Source organism: Vigna unguiculata, chromosome 5, assembly GCF_037176805.1.
Source record: "Vigna unguiculata cultivar grain cowpea cultivar isolate G323 ecotype 2 chromosome 5, ASM3717680v1, whole genome shotgun sequence".
NCBI classification, from domain to species: Eukaryota; Viridiplantae; Streptophyta; class Magnoliopsida; order Fabales; family Fabaceae; genus Vigna; species Vigna unguiculata.
In genome coordinates, this window is record NC_140796.1 from 51,458,888 (window position 1) to 51,475,669 (window position 16,782).

Sequence of the window (16,782 nt, forward strand, 5' to 3'; positions counted from 1 at the left end):
ACCCTCACAGAACCCCAACTATAAACGTGATAGAAAAGCGGGGAGTAACTCGCAACTATGTGGGGAGTACACATGAACTTTTGCAATACTGCTTCAACATTGAACTAACACTATTCTTAAGTCGCCTTTTTTGAGCATTGACCATCAAGTAACTCAATCACGAAGTCTAATGGACCAATTAAATTTGAATTAAGTGAAGTATGTGGATTTAATATGTGCACACAATTTTATAAACAGCTCACGCAGATGTGGGTAGTAAGGACGCTGTTTGTGGGGAGTTGCACCGAAGTATTTTGAACAAAGCTGCAAGACAAACCAATAAACTTATTTAAAATTTGGTAAATACGTTATTCGTATTTCATTCGTTAAGAAACATATTCGTTTGCATAACCCAGTTCCAATTCAATTAATTTAGTGGGAGTGTAGCCTCAGAGGACCCCAAGTAAAAACCTGTTACAAAAAAGGGGAGTTACTCGCCCCTATGTGGGGAGTACAGTCAGACTTTTTCAATACTGCTTCCACGTTGAATAAAAACTCTTCCTAAATCACCTTATTCGAGTAATGGCCATGATGTAACTCAATGACGAAGTCAATCACGAAGTCCAGTACACCAATTAACATTGCATTCGCTAAATTTTGTGCTTTTTCAACTACACAAATCGGTAAAAAGTATTTGACGCAGATATGGGGACTTATGCATACATATATGGGGAGTAAAGGCAAACTTTTTTAACAAAACTGCAGAAAAAGCAAACACAATTAATATAATGTGTAAACACATCATTTGTGTTTGATTTAGCCCAACAAATATTCCTTTCCATTATCCAATCTCAATTCAAGTAATTTGGTGGGAGTGTAGACTTACTAGAGGCCAAATTCAAACCTGTAATGGTAAGTGGGGAGTTAAGTGCAACTACTTGGGGAGTGGAGTTCAACTTAATCAGTATTGCTTGCATATTGTACACAACTTTATTTAGATCTCCTTATTGGAGCATAAACAATTATGCAAATTATTGACGAAGTCCAGACCTCCAATTAACACTACTTTCACTGAATTTTGTGTTTTTTAAACTCCACAATCATGTGTAAAACATGTCACGCAGACGTGGGGAGTTATGCATATATGTTTAGGGAGTTTGGGCAAACTTTACTAAGAAAGCTGCAAAAAAAACCCAATACAATGATTTTAAATTTAGTAAATACATCAATAATATTCGATTCAGTCAGACATATATTGCTTACAATTACCACATTTTAATTAGGTTTATTGGTTTGTCCTGCAGTTTTGTTCAAAAAACTTTGCTTCAACTCCCCACATACAACGTCCTTACTACCCACATCGGCGTCAGCTGTTTATACAGTTGTGTACGCTCGGGATGACAAATTCCTTGTCGTCGATGACTTCTTCTACGACCTGCCTCCAGTAACCCACCCAAACAGCGCAATGACTGCAATTATCCACCACTAATCTGCAATGCTTAACTCCGATCACTCTCTCATTCTCGTTCTCGCTTTATCCCTCTTGCTCTCTATCTTTCTCGCTTTCACTGATAACTATCCTCCACCCCCTGAAATCTCACTTTCACTGAACCACAAACTCCGGTGGGCTCACTTTCCCCCTTTTCTCTCTTCACTTTCTCACTTCACAACCCCCTGCCTCACTTTCCCCCTTTTCTCTCTTCACTTTCTCTCTCTAACTGACATTTAATTTCATTTTGGTTTCTCTTTCCGCTGCACGTGTGAACTAACCATTTTGTAATTAAAATTTAAAAAAATCGCTGCCACGTCACCTTTGTCAAATACTTGTTAAAAACTTTTGTTGAAATATCATTATCCTTATTTAAGGTATTGGAATTCAAACCACATGCAGTCTTCTATCCCAATCAAACATTTACGTACAAACAATTGAATGGTGACCCACATAAACACATACAAACAACAATGATGCAGCAAATGGAACAAGGTATTGTGGTTGGAATCCACCCAATATAATTAGCACAATGTAGTGAGAGTTCAAGAAAGCTGCAAATTTGGATAAGAAAATAAAAAATTGTAAAAATTCTGGTGTATATATAGCATTGCACACTAGTTGGTCTACTTGCATAGAATTGAAGAAACAGATGTACAGTGATGGTGAAGAATGAAGGAGTGGTGATGGCATTGAAAGGTTTGCTACGCAGGAGAGATGACGCTGTCACTTACATTATTTTTTTTCTTAGTTGAGAATGTATGAACAAAGCTTGTCAGCGTCATATCTTCTGCATACTAAACCTTCCCTGTGCAAACTGTGAAAGTGATTTTTTTCCTTTGAAGTGAAGACTGCTATGTATGTGAAATCATACACTAGGCCTTCATGGTTTGAATATTCCCTTTTGGTTTCATTTTAAGTGCATTATGTGTCTTTTCTGGTAGTGTGAAAGATCTAGAATGTATCTATTTCAGTTTTCTGATGGAAACATTTTGAGATTTTGAATTTATCAGACCAACAGATTTCTTTGTTGATGCTGAGTTCAAGGACCCTGATATGTCTTCTGCTGTATTTCAGAGGAAAATAATCTGTATATAATTAAAAGGTTTTCTGATAAAAAAAAAATGATATTTTATCGACTTTCTATTATAATTCAAAAATGTTATGTTTTAAATGATTTTGGAATAAAAAAAATATTTAAAAATATTAATTTAAATTTGAAAAAATAATTATCAATTAAAAAAATATTTTTCATGTATTTATTTTTACTGCATATTTCTGGTTCTGGTGTATGCTGCATGGCAGCTGCACGCGAAAATTTTGAATTGTTATTATTATCGACCAAGGCAATGGAATCTGCATGAAGAAATTTGGAAGCTCAAATAAGGCACAAGCAATATTTATTTTGGATGGTTGAACATAACAAATGATTAGCTTCTCATATATATATATATATATATATATATATATATATATATATATATATATATATATATATATATATATATATATATATATATATATATATATATATATATATATATATATATATATATATATTTTGACTCACCACACATTCTTTTTTTCTTGATCCAGGAATTCCTTATTTTTTTGACAGCCGACACCACACTTCTGATTGTGAGAATTTTCTGGATCAATGTCAATAAATCTATATTCGATTTTCTTTTTCAATTGAAGTCTCTGGTAATTATCATTAGTCGATGTTTAAAAACATGTATAGTGAAATTGACATCACAAATGATACGTAGTAATACTTTTTATATTTAATATTTAATAGCAAATAAAATACTCTATTCAAATAAATAAAAATTAAATCAACAAATTTGAGTTGTTTTATCTAAAACATTAAAAGAAAAAAACCTTTACATTCAATAAATTTAATTTTTCTTAAACTTAATAGTTATTTTATCCAGACCCACGGATATATGTACAATATATTTTTACACAAAATAAACAAAAACTTTTCTCAATCTACTAATTGTAAGGAAGAGACGAGTACATGTAATTTCAAACATCCCTAATTATACAAAATAAGTTATAAGTTATTCCAATTTAATTTCAGTATAAAATGGATATTCAAAAACATTCGTAAAATGCATAAATACAACAAACATCCATGAAACATGAGATAATAATTACTATCCAAGTGTACGTCTGTGACCCATTTATATGGTTAAAAATTCCCTCATAAACTTAGTTTCTCATTCTCTTAAGTTATTTGTTGTATTGTAAAGCACGAGTTTTCGAAAAGTAGTAATTTGTAGTTACTGCAGAGAAAGATTTGAGATTTGAGATTCAAGTGGCATTGCGCCTTAGTTGCGGTACACAAAAATCTTAAACTATTTATTATTATTATTATTACTATTATTATTGACTAAGAGTTTGTAATGAAAGATTTCTTCATAAAGAATAGAAAGAAAAAATAAAAATCATATTTTATAAACTAAAATGAGCTTACCATAAATCAATTTGTAAGAATATTTATTATATAATCCTTCTAAAATGTTAGCGTTAACATAGAAAAACATATTCTTTTTCCTAAAAATTTTGTCGGGGGAACTCATCCAAGTCTAAGGCCATGAAATGGAAGCTAGGTGAAGAAATTTTGAAGGCTAAATTACCCATCTATTCAACTATCTGATAGGCATAAGAACTTGCAGAAGCAATATTAATTTTCGAAGGTTCAAAATAACAAGTGATTAGCTTGTCATATCATCCTATAACAACTGATAGTTACCCCACATTCCTTATCCCCTTGTCTCACTATGATTTTCAGTAGGTGTGTCTACCTATAGGTGCATGTCGAAGTTCTCAATCTTTTGCTATCAGATGCTAGTGTCAAGCTTAAATGTCCATATTTTCCGAAGCAAAAACTTAAAACTTAGCCTTTTTTTTTACTTAAACTAGTGTGGTAAATCCAAAACAGCACAAATAATGACTATGCTCCATCCTAAGAAATCATTCCTCTGCTCAGCTTAAGGGTCCTTGAACATTAAAGTCGACCAAATGGAGGATACACTACTCCCCAGTTCTCGAAGGAGATGATAACAACTTACTTTAAGGGGTTATACTAGAGCAAAATCCATTGAGTTGTTCTGTGCCACCAATAAAAGTGCATGCACTGTCTGTCAATCAACACATCTCTACAACATATTTTAATTTGCACATAAGAAGGCCATATAGGCTAGTGGGATGGTATAATCTCACAAAAAAAATAGAGCATATCATTCAAAAGATTGAATGATATATATTAACAAATCCTGAACCTAACGTATAATTCCTGATTAAAGATTAACAATTATAGTATCGAATGGAACTTTTAACATTGATAAGTCACTATCAGCTTTTTAGAGTATAAAAAAACCTAAAAATGAAAATTGTGAAGTATAAAAGAAAGAAATTGTGGTAGTGTACGGAATTAGTTACAGCTGCTAGGTGAAACAAACAAACGCTGATCAGAACATAGAAAAATGAATGTCTCAGCCTGAACCTGAAGGTGATTACTAATCAGGGAAGTGCACCACCTACAGTGAAGAGCTAGTTGCAATCCAGATGATGACTACGCCTGAAGAAACTACAATGAATCATTGGCAGGCCATATACAAGTATATGAAAATTTGATGGAAGAATTATAATTTAGATTGAGGGGAAGTTCATTTCTAATTTAAGATGATTACCAAAAGATTGATGAAATAGTTCATAAGTTGACTTAATTAACCATTCTTCAAGTTAATTCATCCTAAACAGATAACTAATTCACAAAAAATATCCTAACTTGCAGCTCTCCCAAAAATAAGTATTAGAAGCTAAATACAAAGAAAGATGGCTATCAAACACATTGATTTGACACTGTGCTTCCTTAGGCACTATTATTACACCACTACATTGAGAGGATAGAAGATAAAGGCACAGGGGGTGGCTGTCATGGTAATAGCATACCTCAAAAGTTGTTATAATTCTTTATCGCTGTCAAGTGCTTTTGCTGCTGCCTTTTCAGCTTCTTCCAAAACAAAGGTTTTCATTGATTCAACATCCCTTGTACCTGACCGATTGCAAAGCAAATAATAAGATTAGATTTATGAACTACCACTTCTCATAGTAGGTTTGGTTCGGAAAGAGTAGCTAATACATGTTTCATGTAAATAAATCATATAAAACTCAAAGGAATAGGCCCTAAAATAACCTAACAGTGAAAAAAAAATACCACAATTTGCAAATTAAAGAAAATATTTCTTCCTTCAGGGTTGATTAAATAAAATGAAAATAAATCATAAAAATTCTTAAATCCACTGCTATAAGGTAGTTCGCACGTTGCAGAATTCTGTATCGCTAAGTACCAGTGACTTGAATAACTGCTAAATGTGATGGGGAAAAACTACAGTAGAAAAGCTTTGAATCACTGAACTTAATGATAGGATATTAAGATATTAAGATACACATGCTGTGAGGATACATGATACCCTATGTTATTGCTATAGATGCATAAACCACAACCTTCTGACAACTACCAAACTCATTAGATCATCATCATTACTTAACACAAGTGAAAGGTGCCACTTTGAACATTCATTCGTGGGCAGAAGAGATATGCAATGGTTAGGAGTTAGAACAATCGTATTGGCTTAACTTTTCACATTCAAGACGTGCACAGAAAGATTGATTGTATAGAGCAATGACTGAGTTGATCCCTTGTTTGGTTTTCCAAACTTGACAAGTAAGAAACCCAAAAGAATTCCACTATTTTTATCCTAATCCAAGGCAAGTTATACACAAGAAAACAAGGCATGTAACACACTAAAACATAAACTAGTCACGAATCATAATTGGTCATTGATGGTCATTAAAAGAAAAAGCCTAAACTTGGGGCCGTGAATTGAGGTGAAGAATACAGGGGAATTAACAGAGCAGAATCCATAAAGTCTCATTTGACAAGGGGTGAAAAAAAATCGAATTACCTTGATATCTTGCTACTTCTTCACCATCATAGAAAACCTTAAAGGTAGGATACGAATGAATATCAACTTTGGAACAGACTGTTTTCTCCATGCCGCAATCGACTTCCCCAACCTCTATTTCATCTTCTCCTTCCATTGTCTTTCCCAAATCATCCCACAACGAGCCCAGGTTTTTGCTGGCAACAATTACCATTATGTGAAAAGTTAGCAAACAACAACAATACCAGCAGGTTCAGTAAGCATCAAGTGTAGGCTATTGCAGTATAGAAAATAATTAATCACCAATGCTTGCACCAGGGGACACAAAATTTCACAAACCACGCAGTATCCTTCTCCTTGATCTAGACATAAACAAAAAAAGTAATTGAGAAATGAGATCGTACACATTTCTACATCAGTGCTATTTTGCACGCAATCTAACCCCTAATTAAACAACTTGAACTAGCTGCGACAGAAAATTATTGTGATCTTACAAACGAAAACCAAAAAAAAAAAAAAAAAAACCCTCGACAGTGCAATTTTTGAAATTGGGGGCGTACCTTATCGTTAAATGTATCAGAGGTTAAGGTTATAACCTCGGATTGAGTACGAAGAAAGAAAGAGAAGAAAATGAGAAAGGTTATTGCAGTTTGAGTATGAGTGTGAGTTCTGATAGCCATGGTCGTCGTCTCTGATCAACCCTACTCCTTTCTTCTCCACCGCCTCCAAATGTTTGTCTGCAGATCTTTCAGCCACGTGCTATGCGCGTGCTTCATATATCTTCTTCGTCTACACTCTCTAGAATGGATGTAAATCCTTAAAATTCAATTTATAAAGAAAACTGTAACATTTCGAAATAATAGAAGTTGAAATTAAAAGAGTATGTTTTTATTGGATTAAAATATTCTAAACTCGTGTATATGTACATATAGGTATTTGTGCAATATATCTTTTATGTAATAAATATATATTAAAAAAAATTAGAAATTGAGGGGAAAAAGGATAATATATATTTTTAAGGTTATTATTAAGTTTTTTTAAATAAAATTTAATAAATTCATTCATTAGTAAAATTTGAAAAAATGATTGAATGTTTGAGAAATGGAAGAAATTCAATTTCATAAAAATGAGCAGAATAAAAACATATTTAATCTTGTATTATAAGAAATGTATGTTTTCTAATTAATATTAGATGATTTTTGGTGTGGTAGTTTCAAATAATTTAATTTGGTGGGATAGTTTGGAGAAATTTAATTTGGTGTGAATATGGATTACAAGTGAATAATTATGAATGTTATGAGAAGTGACTTTTAATAGTGAGTTAAAATGGGCAAAAAAATGAGATCGATGGGTATAAATTAAGCAAAATCATTAAAGTTATGGTTCTATAAATTGAGATGATTAAGTTATCATTTCTCATCAAATTTCACAATAAATCATACGAAAGTTATTTCAATTATTTCCCTCTTATTTTATGGTTAAGAAGTGAGATTTGAGTATTGTATGAAGTTTTAGTGTGATGCCACAAAAACAATTCTATTTATGGTCATCTAATTATACCCACCTAATACTAAACTTTTTATTCCTTAATAATATTATTTTAATATTATACTTAGTAGATGATTTTTCTTTTTGTTAATTTTATTAGATTGGTGATATAGTTAATGAATTTGATCAAGATTGGTCATATTATCATGGGAAACAAGTTTCTAGAATCATGAATGAATGGAAGAAGAAACATGAAACATTTATATATATTGATTATTTCAGACTCACGTTTTTATATATATATATATAATAAACAATTTCCAATAAATATTTGAACATTCAAATATTTTAATGACAGTACTTACGAAACTTAGACAAAATATATTTGTTATGAAAAAAAAATATAAATAAATATACGAAGGTAGAATATTAAACTATATATGAATTAAAATTAAAATAACTAATTTAACAACACATTTTTTTTTTTGTTTTGTTAAAAATATGAAAAATTATGAAATGTATCCTCATAGAAATGCAAGTACCAATGTGAACTTCCTATTGTACACCCAAAATTTATTTGTGCTTTAAGTCGATGTAAATCCTTCCAATTGAATGGTAAGTAAAATATATATATATATATATATATATATATATATATATATATATATATATATATATATATATATTTACAAACACAAAATCGTTATGATGGGGTATGACTTCAATACAAATTGTATTTCAAGAAAGTCATGGACAATTACAATGACTTTCAATTACAAAGTACACCATCACAATTCGTTTGATATTATCACGACTTCGTTCAAAATAATTTACACAAAAGTCATTCTTATTATAGACAATTTATGATTGCAAAACATAAAATTGAAACTCGTTCTCGAGTCACACAACCTTGGTTACTTATATTAAAACAAAATTCATGAAGTATCCGATTTCTAATTTCAAAAATCATTATCAAAAGTCATTTTCAGACAAATAACTTCTCTCAAATTTAATGTTGAACTCCTTTTCTAAAAACATGACTTACATTATTTTTTTTGAAAAATGATTAGTTAACTACTTTTTCTTATCAATTCTCTTACCACTTAACGTGGATTCTCTTACCACTTAACGTGGGTTGAACTTTTGCATTTTAATTTTAAATTTTAACTAACTTTTAAGCTGTAGAAGTGTCAGAGGAAATAAAAAAAGTCCATTTCGCGCGTGAGTAATCTTTCGGGCAGAAAATTCCCATTCTCTTAGAACCCATTTTTCCATTGCCATTTTTGGGACCTCATTTTTTCGCACCCACCAAGTCTCATTGAACCCATTTTTTCATTCTTCGGTGAACATTGCCAACCATAAGGTAAGAAAACGAAACCCTTTCCCTACTCTACACACTGCAACCCATAAAGCTAGTGAATGAAGTCCCTCCCATTTTTAAACGAAGGAGATTTTGCACATAATAAAGTTGACAAATTTTAGAAGTCATGAGAACACGCAATACCAAACCTAGTTGTGCACACCAATACCAAACCTAATCCCACTTCTTCTAAACCAGGTGTAAGTTGATTTGGAAAAAAACTAACCTGCAACATTTTTAAACTTATCTTGCAACCCAAGCGCAATTATGATGTAACCCATGAAGGAGTTTTTGCATAAAAAAAGTTGACAAATATTGGAATTGCATAAGAACACACAAATCTCTTCCCTACTAAAAGGGTGGACTTCAACTGGGCACACAAATACCAGACCCAATTCCACTTATTATAAACCAAGTGTAAGTTCCTTTGGGAAAAAAATAGTTTGCAACATTCTTAAATTTATCTATAACCCAAAAGCAATTAAGGTGTAACCCACGAAGGAGTTTTTGCACAAAGTAAAATTGACAGATTTTGGAAGTGCATGAGAACACACAATTTTCTCCCTTACTAAAAGGGCGGACACTAGTTGTGCACACCAATACCAGACTCTATCCCACTTCTTCTAAACCATGTGTAAGTTCATTTAGGGAAAAACTAGCCTGCAACATTTTTAAACTTATGTTGCAATCCAAGAATAATTAAGGTGTAACCTACGAATGAGTTTTTGCACAAAATAAAATTGACAGATTTTGAAAGTGAATGAGAACACATAATTTTTTTCCCTTACTAAAAAGGTGGACCCCAATTGTGCATATCAATACTAGACCCCATTCCACTTCTTCTAAACCAAGTGTAAGTTCATTTAAGGAAAAACTAGTCTGCAACATTTTTAAACTTATCTTGCAACCCAACAACAATTAAGGTGTAACCCATAAAGGAGTTTTGCACAAAGTAAAATTGACAGATTTTGGAAGTGCATAAGAACACACAATTTTCTCCCTTACTAAAAGGGTGGACACCAATTGTGCACACCAATACTAGACTCTATCCCACTTCTTCTAAACTAGGTGTAAGTTCATTTAGGGAAAAAAACTAGTCTGCAACATTTTTAAACTTATGTTGCAACCTAAGTTACAAAGGAGTTTTTGCACAAAATAAAATTGACAAATTCTGGAAGTGCATGAGAACACACAATTCTCTCCCTTACTAAAAGGGTGGACCCGAGCTGTGCACACAAATGCCAGACCCCGTTCCATTTCTTCAAAACTGGGTGTAAGTTCATTTGGGTAAAAACTAGCCTGCAACATTTTTAAATTTATCTTGCAACCCAAGAGCAATTAAGGTGTAACCCACGAAAGAGTTTTTGCACAAATTAAAATTGACAGATTTTGGAATTACATAAGAACACACAATTCTCCCCCTTACTAAAAGGTTGGACCCCAACTATGCACACCAATACCAGACCCCATCCCATCTGTTCTAAACCAAGTGCATGTTTATTTGGGAAAAAATTAGCTTGTAACATTTTAAAACTTATCTTACAACCTAAGCTTAGGTGACGAAGTAAATCAATAACAACATTCATCTCCGCAAAACCCCCAATGTCTTGTGCATTGGACGGACAAAAGTTACGACCAAAACCCTTTGTTTAGGGCTTGCAAAATTCAGTCCAAAGAAAAGAAGGGGAGAAAGGGCTAGAAAGGGTTATGGTTTGCAATGTAACGAGTACAACAAAAGGGGTTTCGTTTGCTAGCTTTATGGGTTGCAATGTGCAGATTAGAAGGGAAGGGGCTTTATTTTCTTACCTTATGGGTGACAATGTTCAAAGAAGAAGGGAAAATGGGTTCTGTGTGAAGCTTCTAGGAAACTTGGTGGGTGCAAAGAAATGGGTTCCGAAAATGGCAGCTTCTAGAAAGCCTAATAGAATGGGGATTTTCTGTCCAAAAGATCACCCACGCGCCGAATGCACTTTTTTATTGAGAAATGATAGGTTGACACCCACATTTGACCACTTTTTTTACCACCTTAAAAATAACTTGTAACTCAAGACAAATTAACTTGTAACCTATGAAGGTGGTAAAGAAAGTGGTCAAATGTGGGTGTCAACCTATCATTTCTCTTTTTTATTTCCTCTAACACTTCAATAGCTTAAAAGTATATTAAAAGTTAAAATTAAAATGCACAAGATGAATCCACATTAGGTGGTAAGAGAAGTTGTAAGAAAAAGTAGTTAACTAATCATTTTCCATTTCTTTTAAAGTACCCATTTCGCTATTTCAGTGAAAAAGCCGAGTGTTAAGAACAATGGAACTTTTGATGAAATATTTAAGCAAGTTATATTCTTAAGTCTCAAGTTTATTAAGTTTTACGAAAATGATATTTGAACATAAATTTTGAACTCATTCTTGACATGGGTGACGTGGCAGGCTTTTTTTTATTTTTAATTTATTTCTTTTAAATGAAATCTAAGCCATTGTCACGTGTGCGGAAGTTACCCTGAAAATCCTTTTTACCAAAACGAAATCAGACGTGGAGAGAGAAAGTTGAGTGTTGGTGAGACAGGGAGAGAGAAAGGCGTTGCAGAGTGGAGCGTGGGAAAGTCGGAGGAGAGGCGGTCGTTAGTGCGACAGAAGGAGAGAAACGCGTTACAGACAGAGAGAGAGGCGGAGAAAGTGTTGTTTGTGCGACAGAGGGAGAGAAATGGGGTTATCTTATTTAAGATGTCTTTAGGTTGTTCTTTAGATGTTGTTAAGTGCATTTTATGTTGAAGTTTGTATGGTAAAGCAGAAGCACCACCAACACTGTTATGTATGTAATGTTATTCAAGTTATTAACTGCTCCAATTTGCTTCATATTGGTTTCTAAAAACCATTTCAAAATGCTGGAAAAAACCCCGCTCCCAGAGGTGGGGAGTGGTCTGTAATTGTATGGGGAGTGGTGGCAAAGATTTTGGTCTTCAGAACTTCGTAAAAAAAAACCGAACACCCAGCATAAGGTCAACAACAACATCACCTCACACACATGCAAATAAAATGAAATTAAAGTGAGTAAGGGCTAACATGGGCTTTGTCTTCCTTGCTTGGAGGCATAGGCAAATAAAAAAAATCAAACAACCACTCCCAGATGTGGGGTGTAGTACCAAATTATATGGGGAGTAGTGGCAAAGATTTTGGTCTTCAGCATTTCGTAAAAAATATTCTAACACCCAGCATAAGGTCAACAACAACATCACCTCACATACATGCACATAAAATTATATTAAAGAAGTGAGTAAGGGCTGACATGGGCTTTCTCTTCCTTGCTTGGGGGCATAGGCAAATAAAAAAATCAAACAACCACTCCCAGATGTGGGGAGTAGTACAAAATTATATGGGGAGTAGTGGCAAAGATTTTGGTCTTCAGCATTTCGTAAAAAATATTCTAACACCCAGCATAAGGTCAACAACAACATCACCTCACATACATGCACATAAAATTAAATTAAAGTGCGTAAGGGCTGACATGGGCTTTGTCTTCCTTGCTTGGAGGCATAGGCAAATAAAAAAATCAAACAACCCCTCCCAGATGTGGGGAGTAATAGCAAATTATATGGGGAGTAGTGACACAAATTTTGGTCTTCATAATTTCGTAAAATACCTTCTCATAAACAAATAATCATAACAACCAATTCATAAAATATTAGCCAAAATATGAATACCAAAATATTAGCCACTACTCCCCATATAATTTGCGACTACTCCTCACATCTAGGAGGGGTTGTTTAATTTCTTTATTTGCCTATGCCTCCAAGCAAGGAAGACAAAGCCCATGTCAGCCCTTACTCACTTTAATTTAATTTTATGTGCATGTATGTGAGTTGATGTTGTTGTTGACCTTATGCTGGGTGTTAGAATATTTTTTACGAAATGCTAAAGACCAAAATCTTTGTCACTACTCCCCATATAATTTGCGACTACTCCCCACATCTGGGAGGGGTTGTTTGATTTTTTTATTTGCCTATGTCTCCAAGCAAGGAAGACAAAGCCCATGTCAGCCCTTACTCACTTTAATTTAATTTTATGTGCATGTATGTGAGGTGATGTTGTTGTTGACCTTATGCTGGGTGTTAGAATATTTTTTACGAAATGCTGAAGACCAAAATCTTTGCCACTACTCCCCATATAATTTGGTACTACTCCCCACATCTGGGAGTAGTTGTTTGATTTTTTTATTTGCCTATGCCCCCAAGCAAGGAAGAGAAAGCCCATGTCAGCCCTTACTCACTTTAATATAATTTTATGTGCATGTATGTAAGGTGATGTTGTTGTTGACCTTATGCTGGGTGTTAGAATATTTTTTACGAAATGTTGAAGACCAAAATCTTTGCCACTACTCCCCATATAATTTGGTACTACTCCCCACATCTGGAGTGGTTGTTTGATTTTTTTTATTTGCCTATGCCTCCAAGCAAGGAAGACAAAGCCCATGTTAGCCCTTACTCACTTTAATTTCATTTTATTTGCATGTGTCTGAGGTGATGTTGTTGTTGACCTTATGCTGGGTGTTCGTTTTTTTTTTTTTACGAAGTTCTGAAGACCAACATCTTTGCCACCACTCCCCATACAATTACAGACCACTCCCCACCTCTGGGAGCGGAGGTTTTTTCCAGCATTTTGAAATGGTTTTTAGAAACCAATATGAAGCAAATTGGAGCAGTTAATAACTTGAATAACATCACATACAGAACAGAACAGTGTTGGTGGTGCTTTTGCTTTACCATACAAACTTCAACATAAAATGCACTTAACAACATCTAAAGAACAACCTAAAGACATCTTAAATAAGATAATCCCATTTCTCTCCCTCTTTCGCACAAACAACACTTTCTCCGCCTCTCTCTCTGTCTGCAACGCGTTTCTCTCCCTCTGTCGCACAAATAACACTTTGACCGCCTCTCCTCCGACTTTCTCACGCTCCACTCTGCAACGCCTTTCTCTCTCCCTGTCTCACCAACACTCAACTTTCTCTCTCCATGTCTGATTTCGTTTTGGCAAAAAGAATTTTCAGAGTAACTTCCGCACACATGACAATGGCTTAGGTTTCATTTAAAAAAATAAATTAAAAATAAAAAAAGTCTGCCACATCACCCATGTAAAAAATGAGTTTAAAATTTATGTTCAAATATCATTTCCGTAAGTTTTATTTCTTTGGAAGTTGGACCAAATACAAACTATTATAACCACTTCATTCCTTTACAAGCTTTAGAATTGCATCCACTTCCTCATGTGCAGGTGCAGGTCACGGAGTTGGTAGAATCACAGATTCGTGTTGTGCACTAACCAAGTGCTTAATCTCCTCTTTACTCACCCCAAACGAAGTTGCAAGCTCGGGTCCCTCCATGGTCCTTACGACCGACCTGGCACCCACCAGAACCACTGGCCTATTCCTCTGAGCCGAGGTGGTGAACCCCAAGAGCTCTAGTGATTCACCCTTGTGTGCTATTTCGCAGTAGGGAAAGTTACTTGGAATGAAGAACACATCACCTTTTGTGATGTTAGTGTCCATTGCATTGCTTCCGTTTGGAAACAGAACTTGAACCCTACCTGAACCATTTACCACTATGCCATATTCCGTTGCCATTGGATTCACACGGGGTGCCATCATTGATCCCTGCCATGTATACCAACAAAAAAATATGTTGCAACAAAGTTTTCTTCTTCATAATACATTTCATAAGCTTAATTCATCGTTACAAAATATACATACAGCTGAGAGATACTCATGATAGATGCCAATGCCTGAACTTTTGAGTGGATGATACTGAGAGCCATCTACAGCAACCCTCCAACCATATTTGTTTTCAAAATCTGGTTTTCTCTTATTAAGGTTGTAAGAGCGAGGGGGGTCTTCAGTAATCTTCTCCCTCGTGTTCTTGATTTCTTCTCCGAATACAGATTTGAAGAGCATCCTCCATGGCAAACTTGTTTGTTGCTGCTCTTCTTCATCATCACCAGATTCCTCATCCTCCTTCTCCACTTCTTCGTTTTCTTGTCCTTGCTGCACCATCTCCCGTAGCTGTTGCAGTTTTTCTTCCTCCTTAAGCTCAAGGAACTTGCTCCATTTGCCTGTGGCATGTGAACCTTGCAAAGGCACAATCACTCCCATCTTTTGGCCGGTGAAGAATGTTCCCAACTCTTCTTGTGATACCTATACGTGAGTTTATCAAAGAATTGTTTATGTTATGTTGTGTTGTGTGTGCAGAGTTTAGATTCTTTATTAAATTTTTTTTGTTATTTTTGTTGTGCATGTTCTCTAAATTGTTTGGTAACCAATAAAGTTCTTAACTTACGTTAAAAGCAGCTTCAAGGATTTCTTTCTTGAATCCAGAAAGTCCTGAATTTGCTCTTCCTCCAATATAGAAAGACTGCAGGCAACACATAAAGTAGGAAGATTAATCAGAGTAAAATCAGTTGCATACTTTTTATTTTCTTTCAAAGTTATAAATATATAAAAAACCAGAAAGCTTTTTATTATTATGCGGCCATGTACTTGGAAAACATCATCTCCCAAGCCTTGAGAGGGTTCAATGCCGCTGATAATTTCAAGCTTTTGATCACTTTCCTCGTTCGCTATATAGAATGCAGAACCAGCTGGAATTTGGTATACATCTCCCTCCCTCAGACGAATTTGCGTCAGCCTCTGGTTGTTTTGGTCTATGTATCCCAAATTTGCTTCCCCTGAAACCAATCACCAACTCAACTTCCAAATTCTCAAATTCCCAAAACAACTTCCAAATGATTACACAATTTGAGAAGCTCTTAGATTCAAGTTTCATGCAGTCTAAAATGCATGCATGCAAGCATATAAAACGATACCTGAAACCACGTACATGACATTAGTGGCAGCAAGGAAGCGATGAATCATAAGGGACCTTGGTTCCATAGTAGTGGTAGCAATCTGCAATCTCTCGGGAACTCTCCTATCATAAAACACTACCATCTTCCCAGCGCTGGTGTTGGCCACGAGCTTCGATTCCTTCACCAAGAACAACTCTTCATCAAGATCCTCTTCTATGACTTCCACCTCTGTTCTCAAGAACCGCCCCATTGTTACTGCCACGCCATTACCAAGAACGAACAATAACACCAAAAGGGTCGTACTGCTTCCCATTGTTAATCAACCTCAGTGAGTGGTTTTGGATGCATTGTGATTGCTTGATGAAGAGAATTTATAGAGAGAGAGATAGGCACGAGACACGTGTCAGCCATGTAGGGTATGAATGAATTTTCTGACCATGTATTAGGTATATATATATATATATATATATATATATATATATATATATATATAGTAGACGTATGTTTCAGTTGAGAAAAAAATTCGATCAAGGACAAACATAGTCTATGCTTGAAAATCTCTGCTTTTAACAGGCCTTCCATATTAAAATATTGAAATGGATCTCAAGTTACATGAAGCAATACAAATTGATAAAATTCTTCTTTTAATATTCTCTTTATTTTATGATGTGTAA

At 34.4% G+C, this 16,782-nt stretch overlaps 2 protein-coding genes across 3 annotated transcripts; both read right to left on the minus strand.

Moving 5' to 3' along the window:
* Positions 1-4,787: 4,787 nt before the first annotated feature.
* PDIL5-1 (PDI-like 5-1) lies at positions 4,788-7,232 on the minus strand. Of its 2 annotated transcripts, none has more exons than XM_028070701.2 (5): positions 6,984-7,232; positions 6,727-6,785; positions 6,445-6,620; positions 5,429-5,531; positions 4,788-5,054 (listed from the first exon to the last, which is right to left on the minus strand). In XM_028070701.2, the coding sequence occupies exons 1-4, from the start codon at positions 7,101-7,103 to the stop codon at positions 5,440-5,442; spliced, it is 447 nt and encodes a 148-aa protein (XP_027926502.1). In that variant the 5' UTR covers positions 7,104-7,232; the 3' UTR covers positions 4,788-5,054; positions 5,429-5,439. The 2 variants fall into 2 exon arrangements, with proteins under 2 accessions (XP_027926502.1, XP_027926503.1); XM_028070702.2 differs by having other exon boundaries at positions 4,788-5,063.
* A 7,178-nt stretch (positions 7,233-14,410) lies between these two features.
* On the minus strand, positions 14,411-16,464 carry LOC114183853 (vicilin-like seed storage protein At2g28490). The gene is made up of 5 exons (XM_028071012.2): positions 16,127-16,464; positions 15,801-15,988; positions 15,601-15,675; positions 15,018-15,458; positions 14,411-14,921 (listed from the first exon to the last, which is right to left on the minus strand). Exons 1-5 carry the CDS (start codon positions 16,419-16,421, stop codon positions 14,550-14,552), a joined length of 1,371 nt encoding a protein of 456 aa, XP_027926813.1. The 5' UTR covers positions 16,422-16,464; the 3' UTR covers positions 14,411-14,549.
* Between the last annotated feature and the right edge of the window lie 318 nt (positions 16,465-16,782).